The 22918-nt window shown below is 38.6% G+C and overlaps 1 protein-coding gene across 1 annotated transcript in view; it reads right to left on the bottom strand.

The window, feature by feature from the left end:
• Positions 1 to 22918, bottom strand: part of CORIN (corin, serine peptidase) — a 156427-nt gene that overhangs the window by 66416 nt on the left and 67093 nt on the right. The window contains exon 5 of the mRNA XM_086464230.1: positions 6774 to 6955. Coding sequence (XP_086320356.1) covers positions 6774 to 6955 — 182 coding nt within the window. The remainder of the gene's footprint in view (positions 1 to 6773; positions 6956 to 22918) is intronic.

Genomic DNA, 22918 nt, shown 5'->3' with positions numbered 1-22918 from the left:
AACTTTGGCCCTGGTTCCTAGCTGGAGCCATACTGGAGCCTTGGCACCAGTCCTGCCCGCTGACTGGGGTCTCTGATTGGACTCTGGACCTGGTTCATCAGTTTGCCATGTCTAGGGCCAGCTCTGCCTGATGCATTCAGGCTCTGCCTCTCAGCACAGCCTGACCTTAGCTCCCAGTTTGCCTGCCTGGAGGGAGCAGTCCCACTCCTGCTGCTCCTTGATAGTGACCTCCACTCCTTGGCTACTTCGTTTTAAGGAAAATCCCACCTGAAAATACAGATAATATTCCCTTACACAGTACAAGTCTCCATCATCCTTTTCCCTAAAATTCTTTCTTTTCTTTTTCTGACTTATAAAACATCCCCCGTTATTTTGTGGCTGAGGAGCAGACAGAAAATTTATTTGAAAAACTCATTACTTTCTCTAGTAAAACTGAATTTCATGCCTTGTCTTATTAAATACCATAAGCTTGACTTGATTTTTCACAGTGAAAAAAAAAAAATCAAGTTACTTGCAAAAAATCCATACGTGATCTTATTCATTAAAATTAGCTGATTTATAAAAGCACTATGAAGCAACATCATAAAAAAAAAAAAGCCTACACAAGGCAAGATGTTCTTACAGAATAAGGAAAAATTTGCATTCCAGAGATAAAGGTTCTCTTTCCAGCTCTGTTGCAAACTTTTTGCCATTTCAGGCAATCTATGCCTTAGCTCCATATATATAAAGAGACAAAAAACCTTCTCTGTTTTCTTGGGCTCTTTGAGGAGAAAAATCATTAGCCTCAGTACTACAAAGTTAATGCTGCAAGAGTCTTAAGAACTTATTTTCACACTGAAACTGATATTCAAGATTTCCCACAGGGATTGAAATATATTTCCATTTTGGATATATTTCCATCAGCATAGCTCTCAGAGGAACATCACTGAATACAAGAAGACCAAGAGAAAATCCTGGAAGAGAAACCTCAATGGAAACAAGGACAAAGCCATTTAAAACTGCCATCAGTCAATGAACCATTTTAAAAGACCTCAACAGGTCTTGAAAACAGTCATGAAAAGGCTATTACACCTGTTAAATCTGCCCTTGGGACTAAAGAAGGAGCCTCTAATGTGCCTACAAAAAAACACAGTAATTTCTACTCATGATCAGCCTTTCTGTATAGCAACGTGATATTCTTCACAATTTGCCGAACCGCAAGTTGCACAGCAGATCCTGTGATGTACCACCAAGCACTGGACATGCAGAGTATGTTTTTAAAAAATGACAAATAACTCCAGCTTGGACTGACTGAAAGTGCAATTAATTATCCAGATTTCCAATTTTACTTGTGGTCCTAGCATAGCAGTCCTTTCTAATGCACTATGGCGCACACACACTCTCTTAGTACCTTCATTTTTACTCTTAAGTTTTGGCAGCTGGGGATTATCCTTTTACAATATGTTTACATGCTTTTCTAAGCCAGAAATATTATTTTATCATCCCCAAGAAACAGGCAAATCTTAGGCACAGTCAACTGACACACACAACCTTGTATGAAAAATGTGTTTGTAATGAAAACTTACATGAATAATTTCAAAATCTTTTCTATTACATTCCCAGGTGCCTTCTCCACTTGGACAGCACACGATGTCGATTTTGCAATAAACCCATTATTTTCCAGCTGTGTAATGGGGCCACAGTTATTGCAGTGAAAGCTACTTACACAATATATTTTAAAGAAGGTTTCTAACTTTACAGAAAGATGCCCAAAATACATGAGACTTTAAAATGAAAATTTTCAACTAATTTGTGCCATTTAATGTTTATGCCTCTTAATCAGAAGCAAGGTAGGGCAAAACCACCAGCACCACCCTTTTGCACACCCTTATAATGTGTTCCTCTGTAGGTCCCCTCACTACCCCCTGCATGGTTGAATATGTTTCCTAACTTTTAATTGAAGAGTTACAGCCTCACCTCTATTCTACCACTTTTGGAAGGGTATTACAAACTGCAAAATATGATAGTCTTAACAGAAGCATAAGATTAGGTAACATTCACATTTTCATTTTACACGGAAAAAAGTGAGGCACTGAGATATTAAGGTGAAAGTTATAAGAAAAAATGAGTAACAACTTCAATTCTCCAATCTAAGACACGACAGTATGTGATTTTTTTTTTTTTTTCTGGAGAGTAAAGGCTCTGATGTTATTTTACATGTTCAAAGAACAGCTCCTGTTACCTTAACTTGTAGCTGCAAGAGCATGTTCCAACTGCAAGTAAACCCTGCTATACAAATGAAGAGGCCCAGTAACTGGAAGTGTGTAAAGAACAGTTGAGAAAACTTTGATGCCAGTACTTTGCTCGACATTACACATGATCTCTGCAGCAGTGACAGGGAAAAAAAATCTCATTCTATATTATAACATCACATCTTCTTTATTATGAACCAATTTTTTTGTTTCTCCAGTTCCCTGACTTGTGCATTGCACTTTCCACTTGCTACAATCAGTAAGCCCTGCAGGGAGGCCTAGAAACAACAGCTTTCCTCATTACGGGCTCTGGTTCCCTGTAGACCACTGTTTATCCCATGGACAATGGTGTCAAGAAAAAATAGAATATGATAACATAAATAAAAGTCTATAATTCATCATACAAGAAAAGCTGTTTGAGACTGGAAAGGCAACTTTAACTGACTTGGAAATCTTACATTCTTCTAACTTGGGCTTTTATGCCATTTCCTGCATGTTCAAAAAAGAAAACAGCATAAATAGATCAAAAAGAACTATTAAAGGAACCATCAGTACAGATTGTCACTGGTACTAAAAGCGCAACAATAACAGACTTCTACCTTCTGTGTGAATATGCCTATTTGGCCTGGGACAACACAGGTAAAAACCAGGAAGGATATTTTTCCTACAGGTCAGGAGAGCAAACATTCTGGAGTCCCATATTCATTTCTAAGCTGTGAACAAAAGCATGTTCAAGCACTTATAAACCATTCTGCCTATCCCTTCTAGTACATCTCTATCCTATTCTGCACCTATCCATTTGGATTTCCATCCCAATCCATTTCTCCATCTCTTCTTAAAGTAAGCATCTTCCTATTTATCTTGTATGTTATATGGAAACAAGAGGGAAAATTAAATCAGTTTTCCTTCTCTCAGTTTTAGCACTCAGCAGCAATCAGAAGGAATTTTAAGAAAAATTAATCTCACCTCTTGCAGTCTTCTAATAGGTGATGACTGGATATGTTTGGTCCAGTCAGTGCAGAGTTCAGGACAAGGAGATCACACATACTGTGAACAGTAGCTCAAATTAATGTAATTTCTGCTTTCTACCAAGCTTGTGCAAGAAGATGCTTTTCAGAAGGCTGACAATTTGATCATACCCCCAAAGATCAGATTTTAATGGAAATCAGAAAAGCCTTGTCTTACGCTGTAAAACACTTCTGTTGAATTTTGATATTTGATTTGAAACCTAGAGAATGTAGATATGCAACCATTTATAGGACTTTCTTGAACACAGGCAAACAGCTGCATATTCAGAAATGCTGTGACTGTTTGAAACAAAGCAGAAGAATAATAAGAAATAAAGCCTAAATACATGGCTGAAGTAAAAAAAAAAAAATACAGACCATTACACTCAAATTTGCCAAAATTATTAAAAATTGTTAAGGTGTTATTATAAAGTAATGGGCTGGGAAATGTTAATTATTGATGTCTGTCAGTAATTCACATCTTCATTAATATAATCACGCAAATATTCACACCCCCAAACTCCTGAAGAAGAAACAATGTTAGGCATAAGGAACCCAAAGAAAATGGAAGCAATCCTTGCCGATAGAAAAAATTGCTTGTTTTAGACCATCCTCAGAGAGATGTACAATATGGAAAAGCTTCCAAAATCCCTGACTTAACACATTTGGTGGCAAGAAGTGCTTGATTTTACCTGCCTCTGGCGTACTATCAAAAGTGTTTCTGAGGAGCCAAGACCATTCATGTGCTGCACTTCCCAGCTAGATTAGTGGAATGCCATCTACACAAGATTATGCAGGCAGGTCCCTGGAAAGCTGCAGATAGCACAGACTGCAATAAACATATTCTACCATCTTCAAGGTTGACATTTGGTTGCATTTCAAGGTATAGCGATAGATAAAGCACTGTATATCTGTGAAAACGACCATGAAAAGTGCTGATAATTTTTTCAAAATGAAGAGGAGACAACATTCACTGTCTAATGCTATGAAAGAACTAGGATGTATCAAATAAAATTGCCTTTAAAACAATCAAAAGGTGGTACTCTCCATACAACACCTAGATAAGCTTAACACTTTGCACCAGGATAATATGGATGATAAAACGCACATAGATGCAAGAAACAAAGAAACACACTAATAGAAGAAATATCTATGATAGGTCACAAAATACAGAAAAGTCCTTGAATCCCAAACAGATGGAAAATGCAGGCATATCTTGGAAAAGTATTGTCACATGGTCTTGCCCTGTTCTTCTCCAGGCATCTGATTTTCACAGCTTTTGGAGTCAGCATTACAAGAGAGATGGGCTTTTCATCTGACTCAATACAGTCACAACAGCACAGTGGGACACAGAGGAATTCCTGTGTTCTCTTGCATGCAAATTTTCATCACCTGCTTCCTATACCCTATGTACCCTGTGGTACAGTGTATGCATCTTATAGCTGTCAATTCTAGAAAGTTTTGATACTCCTGTGACGATCACAGAATTAGGAAAGCTGGCCACCCCTCTTCCCTAGGAAACTGTCCATTTCTTCATTTCCCTACAATGCAAAACCTTGTGGAAGAAAGAACACAAGAGACCCTTCTCTTCCACTCCAGCGAAGGAAACTCCAAGCTGGAAAAGAAACAGATGAAGAATAGGAAGGCAGGCAGAATGGAAGAAAAAACCAAAATTGAAGGACATAATAAAATATAACACGGAGTCAACAGAAGTAAAGAATGAGTGCTTGGGGGAAATAGTTTTTTCAACTGTGAATGTTTCCTCACATGAACCACCATCACAATCCTGAAAAATACTGTCTCCCTCAGAAAACTATCCCACTATTACTGGTTTTGCAGCTGGTCAGTATCAATGTTACACATACACAGATCATCTCTGTCTTCTTTTCACTTCACTAAGTGAATACAAGGGCACAAAAGAAATCTTCCTGATTGTAAAAGGTTTTCCTCAAACAAATTCTGTATTTGATGCATGTAATTACCTTTACACTGCCAACAGAAAAATAAACACCTGGTTGTAACCAGATACTGCTTTTGATTCTCTGCTTAAATGTATTTCTTAAAGACAGTTCTCTAAATCAATACCAGTGTGAAAAATCCTGGAAGATAAACTGGGCACCATGGGAAGGGGGGGGGGGGGGGGGGGGGGGAGGTATCAGAACAATTTTTATTGGTGTTTTATTCTTGGAAAAAAAAAAACAAAACAAACAAGACCTGCATCAGTTAAACATATTTCATCAAGAAAATTAGTAGTTTCCTTGTATATGTTATATTAATTCTCTTCAGTATTTTCTGTATTGTTTGAACTATTGCAGCTTATGCAGGACAAGGTAGCATATGATGACAGTCACTAGAAGAAAGTTTGAACTGTTCAGCTGAGTTACCGCAAAACTCAAATCTAAACTTAAGGCAACGCTGTTATAAGACAGAAGTACTGCTGAAGTCTCTAGTTGTGGTGTTAATTGTGGTGTTAATATATCTATTAATTATTTGTTTTTACAGTATCTTAAAACATTATACATCAACTGTTAATGGCTATTGCTAACAGTAATGTAGGGCTCCAATTAAATGCTTCTTATCCAGCTTAAAACAGGCTAGGAGCTCCTGTGGTGGCATCTTCAAACAGCTGAAAGAGCTCACTTCAATTACACGTGCATTTAGCCCTTTTTTGCCCTTAAACATTGCATTATTAACATGTATAATAAATAATTTCTATGTTTTTGTCAAGAAGGGAGATCATTTGGGTTATCAGCAAAGGTTTTACCACTCACCAACTATTGCAACTTTTCTAACCAGAAATAATTAATTAAAAGACTGTATCCAACTGGAAAACTACTGCAATAACCAGTGAGTAAAAAGTTCACAAAGATTTGTCTTACAGAACAGAAAAGTTCTGTGTTATTTATAATTTAATGCTACTTATAATGTTAGTTACTGTCATTCCTTTTTACAGATTTAAAGTTTAACTACTAATAGGAAGCCATTTGCATTCATAGTATATAGGAATTATTAGAATATGTGGAAACCATTAGAGCATGCAGAGTCCCTTTCTTAAATTGATCGGGGAAAAAAAAAAAAAACCACAAAGAGCAATTTGCTTTAAGAAATCAATATTAAAAAGAGGAAGTTAATGTCTCCACAAAATCTGAGTCAGGATCTCTTTGGCCTGCATATCAGGTACCTGCTCCAAATAACAAACCTGTACTTACTAGAGCTTAGCAAAGAAAAAGTCAGCAGAATGTTTTTAAAGGGCATATTACTTTTCTCCTGCCTTCTTTCCTTGAAACAGATCAGAATTTTTGATGCAAAACAAAAAAGGCTCAAATCAGTCCAAGTCCGAAAAAACATCAGCCTATACAATTAAAGTACAGCAAAACTATAACCAACTGACAAACAGACTTTATCACACTAATGTGAAGGAACATAACAACAGAATTAATTTCATCCCAGAGCTTTTTGTACACAATAAAAAAAAAAATATATTATTAAAAAGGAACTCATGAACATAGTGTAACAGTTAAGAATGGAAACATACACTGCTTTCCTTTTTCTTGGTGTGGTGAGAAGCATACCCTTGTAGTGGTGTCATTTTCAGTTTTGTTCTGGAATTGAGAGCACTTCAGGAATTCTGGCCAAGAAGCATTTACCATACCCAGGACTGGTTCACAGCCTTCTTTTGCTGCCTCACAAAATGTCCTGCAGGGCAAGAGGCCTCGACTGGAGAAAGAGAGACAAAGAACAAAAATACAAAGGATTATTACTCTAGTAGATTGTGAAAACTTTTTTTATAAAGTAGTAATAAAAACTTTTGAAGAATTTTATGTTCTACAGAGCTACACAAAAAAGGTGCCAAATCTTCATTACTCATTGAAGGTGACATCAGCTCTGGCTTTCAGGCTAAATTTAAGTCCTAAGCATGCTCAGAACAGTTTCTAAGTTCAACTCTGTGCAAGCTGAAGCTGAAAATTCATTAACAGTTGAACAAACAAAATGGTGTAGTAACACCACACAGGCAAAAGCTTGCTTCTTCATCCTCTTCTTTCCCACAATTGTGCAGACCTACCCCTCTCTTGACTTTGGAAAACACTTTAATAAGCTTATAAAAAAGTCATTAACTCTGAAAAATCTTTTGACATTTTTGACTGCATAAGACTTCTGACAGCTTAAGTGTGCTGAATTGCTCACAGAGAGAACCAACAACCAGCAGACATAAACTGTAGGAACCCACAGTGGAGAGCACATATCACCCCCTTTCAGCATTTATGAGTTCTTACACTATTTCCCCTGGGTAGCTGTCTATGTTTAGCCTGTACCCAGGGCTAAATTATAACAGTCGCTCTATCACCCGACAACTCCTCACCAGCCAAGGAGGGGAATCAGGAAAAAGGAGAGCAGACCCACGGGTAGACATGCAACAGATTTAATGAAACACTACTAATACCAACAGAGATATACAGAGTTATACTTAGGGAAATGGATATCCAGTCATCACTGTTGACAAGAGAGCAGTCCTCAGGAGAAGCCAGAGGAGTCACCCCAGCAGAAACCCCACAAGAGCACCACTCCATCCATTCATTCATTCATTCATTCATTCATTCATTCATTCATCCATCCCTTCCTCAGCAAACCTTCCCCCTTTATAATGACCATGACATTATGGGAAGGGCTATCCCTGTAGCTAACTCAGGTCAGCTGCCCTGGCTGATTTGAAACTGCTGATGGCCTGCCCAGCATGGCTGGGCTGTCATTCTAACCCAGCCAAACCAGGAGAGTAGTCAAAACATACTGAGTGTCAGATCAAATGCACTAAATATCAGCATGACTTGAATTGCATTTTTTTTAAGAAATGCACTACAAATTAGTAATTTTTAAAGCACAACAAGTTTAAATGTGCATACTTGTCTATTTCTTACTCTGAGATCTATACCCGCATATATACTTTTTATTTATTCTTCTTTTACATGTACATAAGAAAACCAAATTGAAATAGACAGCTATGAACTGTCTCCAGGTCTACATAAGTAGAGTCAAGAAAGACAAGAAAAAATCTAGAAAACCTATTAACATGTTTACTGTAGATCTGGAAAAGGATAAAAAAAAAAGTAAAGTTACAAGATTACAGGTAATGCAATACTGGCCAAGTTGGTCAAGTTTTGAAAACACAAGAAATTTCAAACAAGCCTCAGCCAAGTTAGTTGATATGTGACAGACATAATTCAGGATAGACTACTGCAGCATAATGCACACGGGAAGGAATAGCAGAATGTCCACATATACAGTCTCTGCTGTACTGCAGGCTTCTACTAACCTTTTCTCTGAAAACCATTTTGGTGGAGCAGAGGAAAAGCTCTAGCACAGTCAACAATAGTCTTAGCTATAAAGAAGAACTGTTCAATGCCTTTCCCAGCAAGGATCAGCACCACCTGTGAGAGCACTTCATTACCCATGTGAGCTGTCAAACAGACTAACATAAGCTGTCACCGGAAGACAATGGATGAAAGCCTCTCAGTAAGCAGGTGAAATTGCCTCTGAAAGTCCACGCAGACAAGTAAATAACACAGCCCAAATGAGACATGCTGCCTGCCTATACAAACATTTTTCTTATCTGTACAACTAGTAAGTCAAAACCACCCAGCTCTTCTTGCTGGAAAGCAGAAGCACTGACGCAGCTAGATGGTGGCATCTACAAACATCAACCTGTTCACACTGAATAAATATCGAAACTCGAACTTGGCAGCATGATAGCCTTCCACAACCTCCAGAGCTAGAGAGTGTGTCACACCCATCAAAAACTGGGATGAAGGGAGGCCTGGATATACAGTAGGAAAGACAAGATATCTGAGTGGTCTTCACCAGAAGACTATGTCAGCCTTCTGAATGAGGTAACAAAAAAGACATACAAATGGAAAAAAAAAAAAAAATCTCTCATATAAGCACCTAATGCCCCACCACTACATTTTCTCAATGTATGGATTCCTTCCTCAAATTTACTGTTGTGCTTTTAGCCTTTCTTAAAATATTATAAAAATTTACCAGCAGAAGACTGGGAAGTTAATGTACATTCATAACTTATGAATCAATGACCAAAAAGCAGAAGTTGCATACACACTCTAAGCAGGAAAGATCTCACTCATATTTAAAACAGTTCAAGTTTTCTCAGGCATAATTAAAATTATTTCTAACAATATAATGAAAAAATGTAACTCCGCCTCTGACTTGCAAGTAATATGTGGGGGGTTTTGGAAGCATTATTACACATTGCTGGCTTTGCTTTATTACAAAATACGACATATATGTAATTTTTTACTTAGCTTGAAATCAATGTTTTGTCATTCAGGAAAAAGGAATGATGAATTTCTAAAATATGCAATGTTTAAAATATGATTAGCATGTTAACAGTGTATACTTATTACATTCTTAATGATACCCCTGACTTTATAATATAATATTGTATTCTACACTACACTTTTTTTAAAAAGTGAACACCAAGACTGGGAAGGCATGCCATGGTTTTTATTAATTTTCTTATCTAATTTGGCAATACAGTTGTGAATGTCCACTGTCTATAACTTTAGGGACATCTGCTGAGATTATCAACAGCACTGTAAATAAAGATAATCAGAGAGTTACTTGTACCTAAACAATTATATCCTTTATCACAATCGTGAGCTGCCACCAGCATTACCATACATGATTTTATTATCACGACCATTAAATTCCAGAAAGATTCCATCAAGGAAGTGGTGCAATTGAAGTGACTTTCAGCTAAACAAACATTACATTGACCTGGAAGGTGATTTGGCACAATTTTTTGAAAGGCAACAAAACTACTTAAAGTGAAAATGTCAACTAGCTCTCAATGGAAGGAACATCATGTACAGAGACCTAGAAATACATGTAATTTTTAAGTATGGCTCTCTTACAAAAACAGCTGACACATACAGAAATGTTTGGGAGAACTTCATCCATACAAGTCCACGAGACCCAAGAGGCTGCATCTAAGAGTGCTGAGCGAGCTGTCCGGTGCTCTTGAAAGGCCTATCTCTGTCATTTCTGAAAGGTCAGGGACATAAGGGAGGCAAATGTTCCACCCATCTTCAAAAAACGTCAAAAAAGGTCAAGCTGGGTAACTTCAAGCTGGTCAACCTGATTTAGTCCTAAGGAAAATCACAGAGCAAGTCCTCCTTGAACACATTTCTGGGCATGGGAAGATGATGAGCAGGAACAGTCAGCGTAGACTTATCAAGGGTAAATCACGGCTGACCAGCCTGATCGCCTGTTAGGATAAAATAATCAGATAAGTAGTACTGGGACCTGTCCTGTTTGACATCTTTACCAAGGACCTGGAAGAGATGACCAAGTGTGCTCTTGTCAAGTTTGCAGACGATACCAAACTGGGAGGCAATCAATGTACTTGATGGTAGAGCTGGCATTCAGAGGGACCTAGACAGGCTGGAAAAATGGGCCAAGAAGAACTTCATGAAATTTGACAAGGATGAGTCCTGCACTTGGAAAGAAAGAACACACCGTAATGATACAAGCTAGATACTGACTGATTGGGGAGCAGCTCTGCTGAAAGCAACCTGGGGGTCTTGGTAGACAACAAGCTGGGCATAAGCCAGCAGCATGTCCTGGCAGCAAAGCAGGCCAACGGTATCCTGGCCTGTATCACACAAGCACACAGTCACTATGTAACAGGAAAGTATTGTCCCCCTCTGCTCAGCACTTGCTAGACTGCATGGGAATACTGTGTCCAGTTTTGGCTGCTCCAATACACAAAGGACACAGAAAAAGCAGCAAACCTAGGGGAGGGCCACCAAGCTGGTCAGAGGCTGAAACACTCACCCGCAGGACAGGCTGAGGGAACTGTGCTCCTTCAGTCGGAATAAGAGACAGCATGGGGGTAACATCAACCACTACACCCTTCAGGACCCATGAGGAGGTTACACAGTCTAGCTGTTCACAGTGCTGTATGGCGGGAGGATGAGAGACAACTGACATAAGCTGAAATAAGAGGTGTTCAGACCAGATATAAAGAACTTTTTGAGCATGAAATTAGGGAGTGAAACAGATTATCTAAAGGGGTTGTGTGGTCTCCCATCCTTGCATGTTTTCAAGACATAACTAGATAATACCCAGAATCCATAATTAATGTACTTCTGCTCCACTGAGAATACAAGGAATATCATGATAACAATGAACCGTTTCAGTAAAGTGAAATTATTTACTGTTTGAGCTATTTAAATTTGGTCTGTTGAGGGAAATCCACATTAAAAAAATGAGAGCAAAACTGAAAGAAATAGCACAAACTTACATAAAATAAAGAAGTTGACCTGAACATACTGAAATTTTTCATAATGTTGGGCAAACTGCAAATTCTTGATGTTACTGGAATTTGAAACAACTTGAAGAACTAGTTACCCAAAAGAAAATATATTGTCTAGACAAGAACAATTCAGTATTCTGGGATTTTGTTTGAAGATTCATAAATAAATACACACACAGACACCTCTAAATACCATTTTACTTAAAGTCTAGTCATTAATGAAAGTTGTTATGTTTGAAATGGCTGGTATATTGCAAAAATATAAATGCATGACTGTGAATCCTTACCATATTCTTTACTGTAAGGATACACAGTGTCCTTAGTGTCTGAGAGGAAACAAAGTGCTATTTCAAGAAATAAGTCAGTCTGTCACTCAGGTTTGCACCTTTGAGATCACTGTCAACCTGCACTTCATTCTGTGTCTTCACACCGAGGCCACATTTATATCCAACATACCACATCTAACATGTTTTCTCCTGTACACTTCAACACCACTTTTTGCAGTTTATATCTAAATTACTACAGAACTTCTTAGGCTTTACCAAACGCACTTTTGCTTCATTCATAACCATTCATAATGCCTTAGAAAAGATCTTTTTCCTAGTACGCCACTTAGATAATTTCATCTTTCTCTTTGTGTCTGACTGTTGGTTGCACCTGCCCACACCAAAAGCATGGCTAGAACTCCATGCTCAGGCACAAGTGCGTGCTCTGAACTGAAAGAGTCCACTGTACCCTACAGCTCCCTTACTTAGTGTTTTAGTTTTTACAGTAATAAAGAAAAACATAGTACTGTTAAAAACCATGTGATATGGTAGCAAACCCCACAAGCGCGACAAAAAGCTGCCAATGCTGTTGGACTACTAGTAGTAACAAGAAGAAATTGGTGTAAAGCAAAACATCCACTTGCATAAGTATTCTGAACTCAGTATGGTTGTCTTTCTCTGCTTAGTTTCCAACAAGAGTGTGCTGCCAGCGTTGTTACTGAGTTCATTACATACTCTAGTTGGAAGCACTGTTTCAAAATAGGTATCTTTAGAGATATATTCTCCAGGTAATGCTAAGGACTCTGACACAACACACTACATATGCTGCAGTATTGAACCTATCTCAGAAACAAGCCAAGGACCTTTATCTCTAAAATTGTCTCTTACAGCTTCCTAGTTGGCAGCTTACTTGTTGCCTGGAAAGCAGCAGATATGTTCTAAAACAGTACTTTTCACCACCAGATTGCAATGTGTTGAAAGGCAGAAGATTTCAGCACCATAAAGCACATATCTGGCTGTGTACAAAACCAAGAAAAAAATGGTCCCTCCTGACAACGGGAAGAGCCGCCACTTATTAATTCTCCACATTGTACTGGCAAATTAGAAGTTTACTATCTGACCTGTAATGGCACTTCAGATAAAGATGTTCTAAAACACTCTTCTGTCTTTTAGAGAACCTATTTAATATGGAGAAAAAGAAAGGACATTGCAAGAGCTCTGCAGTAGCCATCACTGCCTCCTGACTGGAGCCTGAGAAACTCCCTAAATAAAGGGGATTTGGCAAGTCAAGTGACTGTCTCCAGTCACTTCCATTTAGCATTTTGGACACTTTTTAGCTTTTCATTTTTAACTAATCCACTACTTCTAAAAATTTCTATTAGCATAATCACATGTGGGCAGAGGTATTCACACGAGCAGACCCACCGGTTTTACAGAGGCTCCTTAATACAGAAAATGCCAAAAGAAAAGCCGCTACTTACTATGGAAGGCACTCGAGTTCCAAAATATCTATAAGAAATAAGATGCCACATAACTGGAGTACTGATTTGATCTATTTGTGAATATTAGCCATTTAATTTATTCAGACTGATATGCTAGGAGGTAATTTTTTAGGAAAACACACAATACACTACACAATTACATTGCAGTGAAAAGAAATGTAAGCAGTGATTCTACCCTATTAACTGTAGATGGTTCCCACTGGTCCAAGGGAGCACACCTGATGATCACAAATTGTAATTTGAAGGCAGTACATTCTGTTGGCTTTTTTTTTTTTCCCAAAGAAGTGATAGCAGGGGCGTTACTTGAATTTAACAAGTCCATGACCAAGATCTATTTGAGTTTACCACAGCTAACCAAATTTATACTGCTCTTACTATTTGTACAAATCTGACTGCTATTTGAAAAAAAAAAAAAACAAAAAACAACACACCACAAAGAGCTCTTGAGCACACCCAGATGAAGTTTATACAGGTATGAAGAACTTGATACAATCTCTGTTCTCCTCGACCCACACGTAAATTATTAACTTTCAAAGCATCACACTGCAGATATTGCCTGACATATAGCCATCAGGTAATGGTGGTATGAGTATGCTAATTTCTTCAAATGTAACTACAGCGAAGTTCAATATATGGTTCGTTGCTTCCAAAGGTCTTTCAATATACTGATCATTCATTTCAATTAAAATTTTAAGAATAATAGCAAAAAGTTATATTAAAGTGTAACTATGCACAGTTATATTTATACTTAATGGTTTAAAAGTTTCTAAAAATGTTAGGAGATGAGTAATCTTCAGAAGATGCATCTGCATATTAATTGTTTACATCTACATGAAAAAAAATCACAAATACAAGAAGTTCACCTCATAAACTAAAAAGCTTATGCTTACTTGAATGTTACAGTTCGGTGTAAGTGTTCAGATATTGTATTGCGTTTGTGTGGCAAGGTTTTGGTAGGGGGGGAGCTACAGGGGTGGCTTCTGTGAGAAGCTGATAGAAGCTTCCTCTATGTCTGATACAGCCAATGCCACCGGCTCCAAGACAGACCCACCACCGGCCAAGGCTGAGCTCATCTGCAACAGTGGTAGTGCCTCTGGGATAACGTGTTTAAGAAAGGGAAAAAGTTATTGTGCAGCATTAATTGTAGCTGGAGAGAGGAGTGAGAATATGTGAGAAAAACAACTCTGCAGACACCAAAGTCAGTGAAGAAGGAGGGGGAGGAGGTGCTCCAGGTGCTGAAGCAGAGATTTCCCTGCAGCCCATGGTGAAGACCAGAGCGAGTCAGGCTGTCCCCCTGCAGCCCATGGAGGTTAACAGGGGAGCAGATATCCACCTGCAGCCTATGGAGGACCCTCTGCCAGAGCAGGTGGATGCCTGAAGGAGGCTGTGACCCCATGGGAAGACCATACTGGAGCAGGCTCCTGGCAGAACCTGTGGACCCGTGGAGACAGAAGAGCCCACACTGGAGCAGGTTTGCTGGAAGGACTTGTGATCCGATGTAAGGGACCCATGCTGGAGCAGTTCATGAAGAACTGTAGACCATGGGAAGGACCCATGCTGAAGAAGTTCATGGAGGACTGTCTCACATGGAAGGGACCCCACACTGAAGCAGGGGAAAAGCGTGAGGAGTCCTCCGCCTAAGGAGGAATAAGTGGCAGAAACAGCACGTGAGAAACTGACCACAATCCTCATTCCCCATCCTTCTGTGCCACTGGGGGTGAGGAGGTAGGGAACTTCAGAATAAAGTTAAGCCCAGGAAGAAGGGAGAGGTGGGAGAGAGCTGTTTTAAGATTTGGGTTTTATTTTCTCATTATCCTCTCTGATTTGATTGGTAATAAAGTAAATTCCCCTAGTCGAGTCTGTTTTGCCTGTGACAGTAATTGGTGAGCCATCTCCCTGTCCTTACCTCAGTCCACGAGCTTTTCGTTATATTTTCTCCCCTGTCCAGCTGAGGAACAGGGAGTGGTAAAGTGGCTTTGGTGAGAACCTGCCATCCAGCCAAGGTCAACCCACCACAGATATGCACAAAACACAATAATAATTTAGAGATTACTAGGCTTCTAAAAGACAACTGCACAGGGATTAAATAAGACAAGCAGAATTTGCAGTCTCTAGAGAAGCTGTGACAAACCAGAAAACAGAGGATTATCCAGCAATTACTGTGATATTTGGCCCAGTTTCAATGTTCAGTCATGCGTGCTCCATAAATTAAATATTTCTGGATAATGATCAAGTTTAGTATGGACAGATCACTTAATCTACTGAAGGCTGAAAAAATGATTAAAAATGTCCATCTTGATTAGTCTTATTTACAGCTACTTAGAGACCAATTATTTTAAAAATAAACTGGCAGGTCTATGGCAATCTTACCATAATCTATTTGGCACCAGTATCAGGCACAGAAGCAGTTTACAACATGCTAGGGTGCAATTCTGCTCTTCAGAATATTCATGGAAAAAAAACTCTTGCTGAAGATAGAGTTTAATGAAAGAACAGATACACAACATATTTTTAACTCTGTGGCTGGTGTCCCCGTACTTAAAAGTTCATACTTTCTATACTTCAGCTGCACAGAAATACCAGCATTAAGAACCATATGGCACCAAAAGAAATGTGTTCTTTATAGATTATTAAAAAGTATATTAAGGGTAAAGAGAATAAGTGGGGTTTATTTGCATAAGGAATCTTCAGAGAAGCTATTTATCAAGAGTTTTATAGCAAATATTCATTGAAGCAGATGTACACAATACAGTATATGCTCTAAAACTATTCTGTTAACTGATCTTTAAGCTTCCAAAGAGGCTACACACTGCCTGAGAGCAGATGATCTGACCTCCCCTTCATGCCAGTCACCTAGAGTTCAGTAAAATTTGAATTCAAATTGCCTGATTATAATCCTACATGGACCTAGTTCTTATCACTCACTTAAAAGAGGTTTTACATTTTTAGACGGATTCTTCTCAGAAATTACTGTCTGTGACACTGACTTCTCTTCTTTGCAATCACATTATCATGCACAGGGCTCATCAGAAGACTCTAAGTCATTTAGGCAGTTGTTTTGAGTACTAGAAATTATCAAAGTAGTAAGCTGCAAGAAGCAGTAAGGAGAGGGAAGTTCCTTTAGGTAACTATTTTCCTCTCGCTGCACAATTGAGCAGATTTTCTAAGGAACAATTGTTCAAGGTAGCTCAAAGGTCTGGCTATCGAACTCAGCAGCCACTGAGGGCATGGCTCTTGATATGTCTTTTCTGGAAGCAGCAGCAGCACATGCAGCTCTTGTTCCATAACGTCTGCATCTGTTTCTGTGCTGCTTTCAATTTTGCAGTAACAGCTGTTTGTGGACTGTGTAGGAAGCCAGGTCAAGTAACTGATTCAGCTGAAAATTAATGTGACTTTTCTCATCTAACAACTGAATTACCCTCTCCAAAGGGATACAGGTAAAGCAGAAATAAGCTGTCAGGAGAGGGAGAGGTCGAAATCGCTAAAGCTGACAAAAACATCAAATAAAATGTACAACTAACGATCCTGCAGGGACTCTCCATGAAACCTAGTAAATTCTATAACATATCTTAGTGCTCACTATTTTCTGTGGTATTTCTTTGTGTCTTCACATTATTATCTCCACCGGTAAAAGCACTGCCATAGCCATGCCCTATTGAGAAATTCATTATTGCAATTTTACAGATCAAAATGATAGAGAGTAAATGACTTTGCAAAGGTTACAAACAAAGTTGGTATGTCAGAGCTCCAAATTCCGCACAATCACTCTTAGAACACACAACTGTTCACTGCAGTCAGACCTTTTGGCTAAAGGTCACATTAGCGGTTCAGCAGACAACCTGACTGAAGGCACTGACAAACGTTTTCAGGACTGTTGGTCCTCCTTACTGTTCTTTCCCCAACTCCATCCCTTCAGTTGTTCCGTGGTCACACAGTAAGCAATATTCAGGTATTGAGCCAAGTTAAAAAACAATTGTCGGGTATTTTGCTGAATTATTTTTTTCAGCCAAATCTGTTTAAGGAAAAGTTTAAACTAGCATGACTACCAGAGGAAATATTAATCATACTACAGCCTTGCTATAGAGCACTGCAGGGTGATCCACTGTATCATTCATAGGCACATAGGCTAAGAATGATGATAGATCTAAGGTCTGAGGCAAAATAAATAAACCAGTAATACAATTGTGAGAGACTGCTGCGCCAGGGGGCAGGCAGGGACAAAATGAAAAACCCAGGAAACATGCAAAAATTATGGGAAGAAGAAAACTGAGATTATCCTTTGTGTTTCTAACAGTCTTGAAATCAAACAAGGTGAAGTCACAAGCTGACACACCAGCCATTGTTAGTTCTAATTGTTATTAGTACCTTTCGGGATTTTCTAACAATAAAGACTTCCACAGAACATAAGTGTCACAGAAGGAAGTTTCTACAGTAGAGCTAACACCCACACCCAGCATTACAGATTTTTAGAGTGATAGTTCTCCTGAAATCTTTCTCTGTACCCTCTCACAGCACTCTAATATGCAGAGCAGCATATTTCAGAGTCACTGAGTAGAGCTATATGAGGCAAGCTCATAAAAATCTCAATATTATTTTTTGATTCATGGATTTTTAAACAAATGGGCTGTTTAAGGTTTCAATTTCACATAAGCAAGAAAATAACATAATTTTGTCTTTCACTGTTCAGTTTTCAACTTTATCTTGCAAGTTATTTGGAAAGATTGCATTTTCTTTTCTATTTCGTCTCCAGAGATGGGTTTAAATCTGAAATTTGCTTCTTTATATAGTAATAAAATCTGAAAAGAAAGCAAGATTATCATTTCACTTGACAAAATTATATTGAATCCATATAGCAACATCTAAGGAAGGTGCCTGAACTCCATGCAACTCTTTCTAGTACTGAATTTCAGAGCTGCACATATGTGCCTGACTTCCCATTTTGTTTTTAGCTCAAATGCATGTACTGTTTTCTTGAAGCAGGTTCCTGTGTAAAAGTAAAAAGATGCATAATTAACTTGTAAAAGGACTACATAGGACCCACAGTCTGAGAAACATCTAACATCTTAAAGGAGAAAAAAGGCCTCAGAAATGATCCTGGCAAAAGGCAGTGGCACCTCAGTTCCCTAGAGGTGGGAGACTGAAGAACGGCTCCAGCTGTTTACAGGAGATTAAGGCCCATTCTTAATTGGCTGAATTGCTAGTAGATGCCCACTTATCTGCCCTGCAGGGACTGAGTGTAAGGATTTACAGCTGGCGCAGAAAGCCAGTTCTCTCATACACTCACAAATATTCGATCTGCTGTCACAAGGCTGGCAATTATAGATGAGCCACGAGAGGAATGCCCTTTCCGAGATACTGAAAAAAAATCTGTTTTGTACCATGAGAATCAAAAAGATAGAGATACTGAATAGATTATCTGCAGCATGGAAGAACATGCAATCTGTTTGTAGGCTATGAGAACACGGAAGTCTCAGAACCAAGTGAGATGAAACCAAGACAAAAATTGGACTGGAATCTGTTCTGTGGGTCCATACAGATGCCTTATATTTTTTCCTCTAAAAATTACAGGTCAAATTAACTATTCCTTCATAGTTGCCATACCTGGTGGCAACAGAAAAGTGACAGCTAAAGAGTTACACTTGCAAAAGTCTTAAAACAGATGACTGATATCCAAGAGTACCATACTTAACAAAGAGCTCACACAAAACTCCAAAGGCTGTTCAGAGAGAGGAAGGAAATACATATTCTTGATTCCTGTGAAAGTGGGAGCAAATCCAAAGATACCATTAGATTAAAAAGACTCATCTTTTTCATCCAGAAATTATAAAGGAGGCAGCATCTGCTGCTGAATTTAACATCATCCACATCAGCTGCTGTTGAATTTATACCTCTTTCAGGCATAGCAATGCTCTTCAGACAATGTGGCCAAACTCAGATGATGTCCATAAGGATGGACACATACAGTCTCTACACTACAGGTTGGACTTTTTTGTCACTGTAATAATTTATCTTGTAGACAAAACCCAAATAAATTATTTTGACCAAAACAAGGAGTCATTTCTATCTGGAATCAGCGACAAACAGAAATTCAGAAATCCACTCTGACCCTTCAGTCACTTTCTGGATATGACTGCACCATATGCCACATCTAAGTTTATAATACCGTAACTATCAAAACCACCTAATGTATATCCCGTACAGCAGAAGCACTTTCTCTATTCTACCATACTTAGCAAAGCGCTATATAAATTTTGCCATATAGCATTTAAATTATTACCACAACAAAAGCAAGCAAAATTATTTAATGTGTTTTGTATGACCATAATTATCCAAGAGGATCTGTCCTAACCGAAGCAGCCAGCGATTCCAGATTTCTCTTACTGATCCCATCACTTGATTCAAACATGACAGTGAAAATGGGAAGAGATGTAGTAAATGAATTTGTTAGAGCTACAGTTCAGCCAGGAATCAGTTTAAATAAATATTAAGAACATTACTGCAATTATGAGCTATTTTTACAAACTTGTAGCATCCACCAAAACTTCTCTTAAATCAAGTGAAAGTTCTGAAAATTCTCGCCCAGTATTTATCATGCAAATGCTGAACACACTGTGGATTTAGTTTACTCCATAGAAATATGTCTTGCAAAAAAAGAAGTTCCTAATATGCCTGAGAATCTAAGTTACACAATCTTTTGATGTTAGTAAATAAAATTCACACTTGGCAAAGTCAGCTGTCACGGTAAAATGGAAGTCCTCCGAATCACACAAAACTATTTCAACCACAGCATTGCTACACAAATTCTGGAATAACAGTGCATAAATCATACACTGCACAGCTGCTCTAATTATATGTATGGTCAGAATAATAAAGGCACCCAAAACAACACTGTGCCTAAAGGACAGCCTCTCATTGCCACAGAGCATTGTGATCGGTATCCTTAATTTCACGTAGCTTTCCACAGCTCATGCTTCACTGTGTGCTTCAGAGCACTGTCAAAAGGAAGACCTGAAGAACTAGCCTAAGTTAAAACTTTTTGAGCTGCATCTTGTCAGGAATCCTAAAGAATCAGACACACCTATGACTCATTTACACTCTAGGCTGCTCTTTGTCAAACGGAAAGTCATTGTAATCCATTATCATGCTGCTTCTTCACATCAAATCTGTCTCACAAACACTTCAAGCTGGCAGGAGCAGGTGTCATCAAAAGAAAGAAGCTGTCCTACCCCTCCTCAGCCTGGTTTCTGAACCTCTCCCGACCTTTCTTACCTCCCTCTTTGTGTCAGCATGACACTTCATGCTGTTACACAATTAATCTGATCAGTCACTCCTAGTTTAATTCAGATGTTTCCTGATCCAGTATGTCATGGAGCTGAACAAATACTCCTGCCAGGACATGGAAAGGGCACTGCTGAGATGGGGAGTAACAAGCAGGGAAATAGGATAAGACCGATTCTCTCACAAGCACTACCAAATTATATCAACTTAAAATCTACCATGAAACAGTGATCTCGAACATGTTCTCCAGAGAGGCTGTGGAACGTCTATCCTTAGAGATATTCAAACTCAATTGGAAATGGCCCTGAGGAATCTCATCCATCTTCAAAGTTTGCCCTGATCTAAGCAAGGGGTTGGACTAGAAGAGCTCCAAAAGTCACTTCCCAACTGCACTGATCCTGTGATTCTAAGTTGCCTGTCCTGCTCAGCCTGTGGGTGATGAGCCTGGTTCTTACCACTACAGTCTCCAGCAGGGCAACAATAACTTCTCACAGGAGAGACAAACTAATGACAAGTTAGTATGTCTCACTAACTGAACTCACTAGTTTTTAACTGCAGATGGTTTAAAAGCTATTTGTTAATAAGCTGGGCACTAAAAGAGGCTAAACACAAGCTGAAAAGCATATGAATTGGGGAATCCTTTAACTGTTTTCAATTCAAAACCCTTATGTTTATTAGCTTCTGTACAAGACAGTGTACTCATATCTACTAGAGAAGTTTTTCTATAGTAATATAAAATGTTCCCTCATCTATACATTTCTGGTTTTGAGTCCAAGTGCAGAAGTCTGATAGGAAAATATCAGTGTTAATACTCCCACAACGCTTGTGAAAATGCAAGGTTTTACTGAAAGCTCCTGTCCTACAATTTTTGCAATTTATTAAAGGAAATATATTTCATTTTGTAAAAACAAGGTGTGTTTTCCTAGCAGATAGATTAAATTGCCGAACAAACACCAACAAAAAGCCATGTTCATTTTATGGTTTGTTGTAAACCATTATTTCAATTACTTAAATGACCTACTGTAAATAACAATATATTGCATGTGTAGGAGGATGACCTGTGATCCCTAGTGAACATACCAACTTAGAAGAACAGCTTATAATAGATAATACACGTAACAAATCATTACAACCACATGGCTGGGGGCAATCAATCAGTAAAATATGCATTCATAAAATAACGAGTCCTCCCGATTTTCTTTTCTACCTCCTTCCTTTCTCTTAACTCCTCTGAGAAGCATTGTGAAATATGTTTTCAAAGGGACATTCCCATGCCCAGATTGTTCTCAGAAATGTTTCTCTGCTTGATAACCTTTTTGCTCTAGTCTATCCATAACTTGCCCCAGCACACACACTCTTTGAAAGAAGACTTGTGATTTGGAAAAGTTTTTGTGGTCAGTATATTAGATCAGGGGAGAGGGTGAAACACTGTGTGTAGTCTGATGCTGTGGCATCAGACACATTTTCGCTATGGCAAATGCTGGCTTCACACCCACTGGACCATAGACACAATTCTGGCCAATGTAGCATGCCATTGCCTATATCTTTATATACTTTTCTAGCTTTGAATTTTTAAACTAATTTCATATGCAATCCCTTCCTTCTGTACATTGACCTCTTTACAAGTTATACATACCAGTAATTGTAAACAGACTCTATTTGTGAACAGGGAAAGAACAGTTCTCTGAATGGGGAAAAATATTCTCTCCAGCATCTGATTTTTCTGTCCTGCTTTCCCTGGTTTGTCTCTGGTTTGTCCTTCCCCTACACTGCATCTGCCACCTACTGGCACATTACTGCAAAAGAGTTTGGCATCGGAGACAATTTCAGGCCCTTTTAGGTAAGGGCCTGTACCTAGCTCCAGTGCTACTTCTAGCTATTGGGAAGGTCAGTGACATGGAGAGTCTTTCAGGCCCACCCACACTAGCTGAGCCATGACATTAATAGAAAAGCTTTCAGAGACTATGTTTTTTCAAAGATGTGTAAACAAAAATTTGAGGATTAACTTCTGTAAATATATCCATAGGTACATACACTTTATAAACAAAATTCCCCTAAACACATTTTCTCTTCTACTTCTTTTATCTTCCTGGCTTCCAACAGCCATGATAAAGAGCTTACCACTTACTAAAGCAACCTCCCTGCCAAGTTCTATTGCTCAAATACTTGGAGATCGTAGAATCATTCAGGTTGGAAAAGACCTTTGAGATCATCAAGTCCAACCATCAACCTTATTCTACCAAGCACACTCCTAAACCACATCTCCAAGCACCACATCTGAACGACCTTTAAACACATCAAGTGATGG

Source organism: Leptosomus discolor, chromosome 4, assembly GCF_034619465.1.
Source record: "Leptosomus discolor isolate bLepDis1 chromosome 4, bLepDis1.hap2, whole genome shotgun sequence".
NCBI classification, from domain to species: Eukaryota; Metazoa; Chordata; class Aves; order Leptosomiformes; family Leptosomidae; genus Leptosomus; species Leptosomus discolor.
Note: the sequence above shows the minus strand (reverse complement) of the source record. Positions and strands in the feature narration are given on the sequence as shown.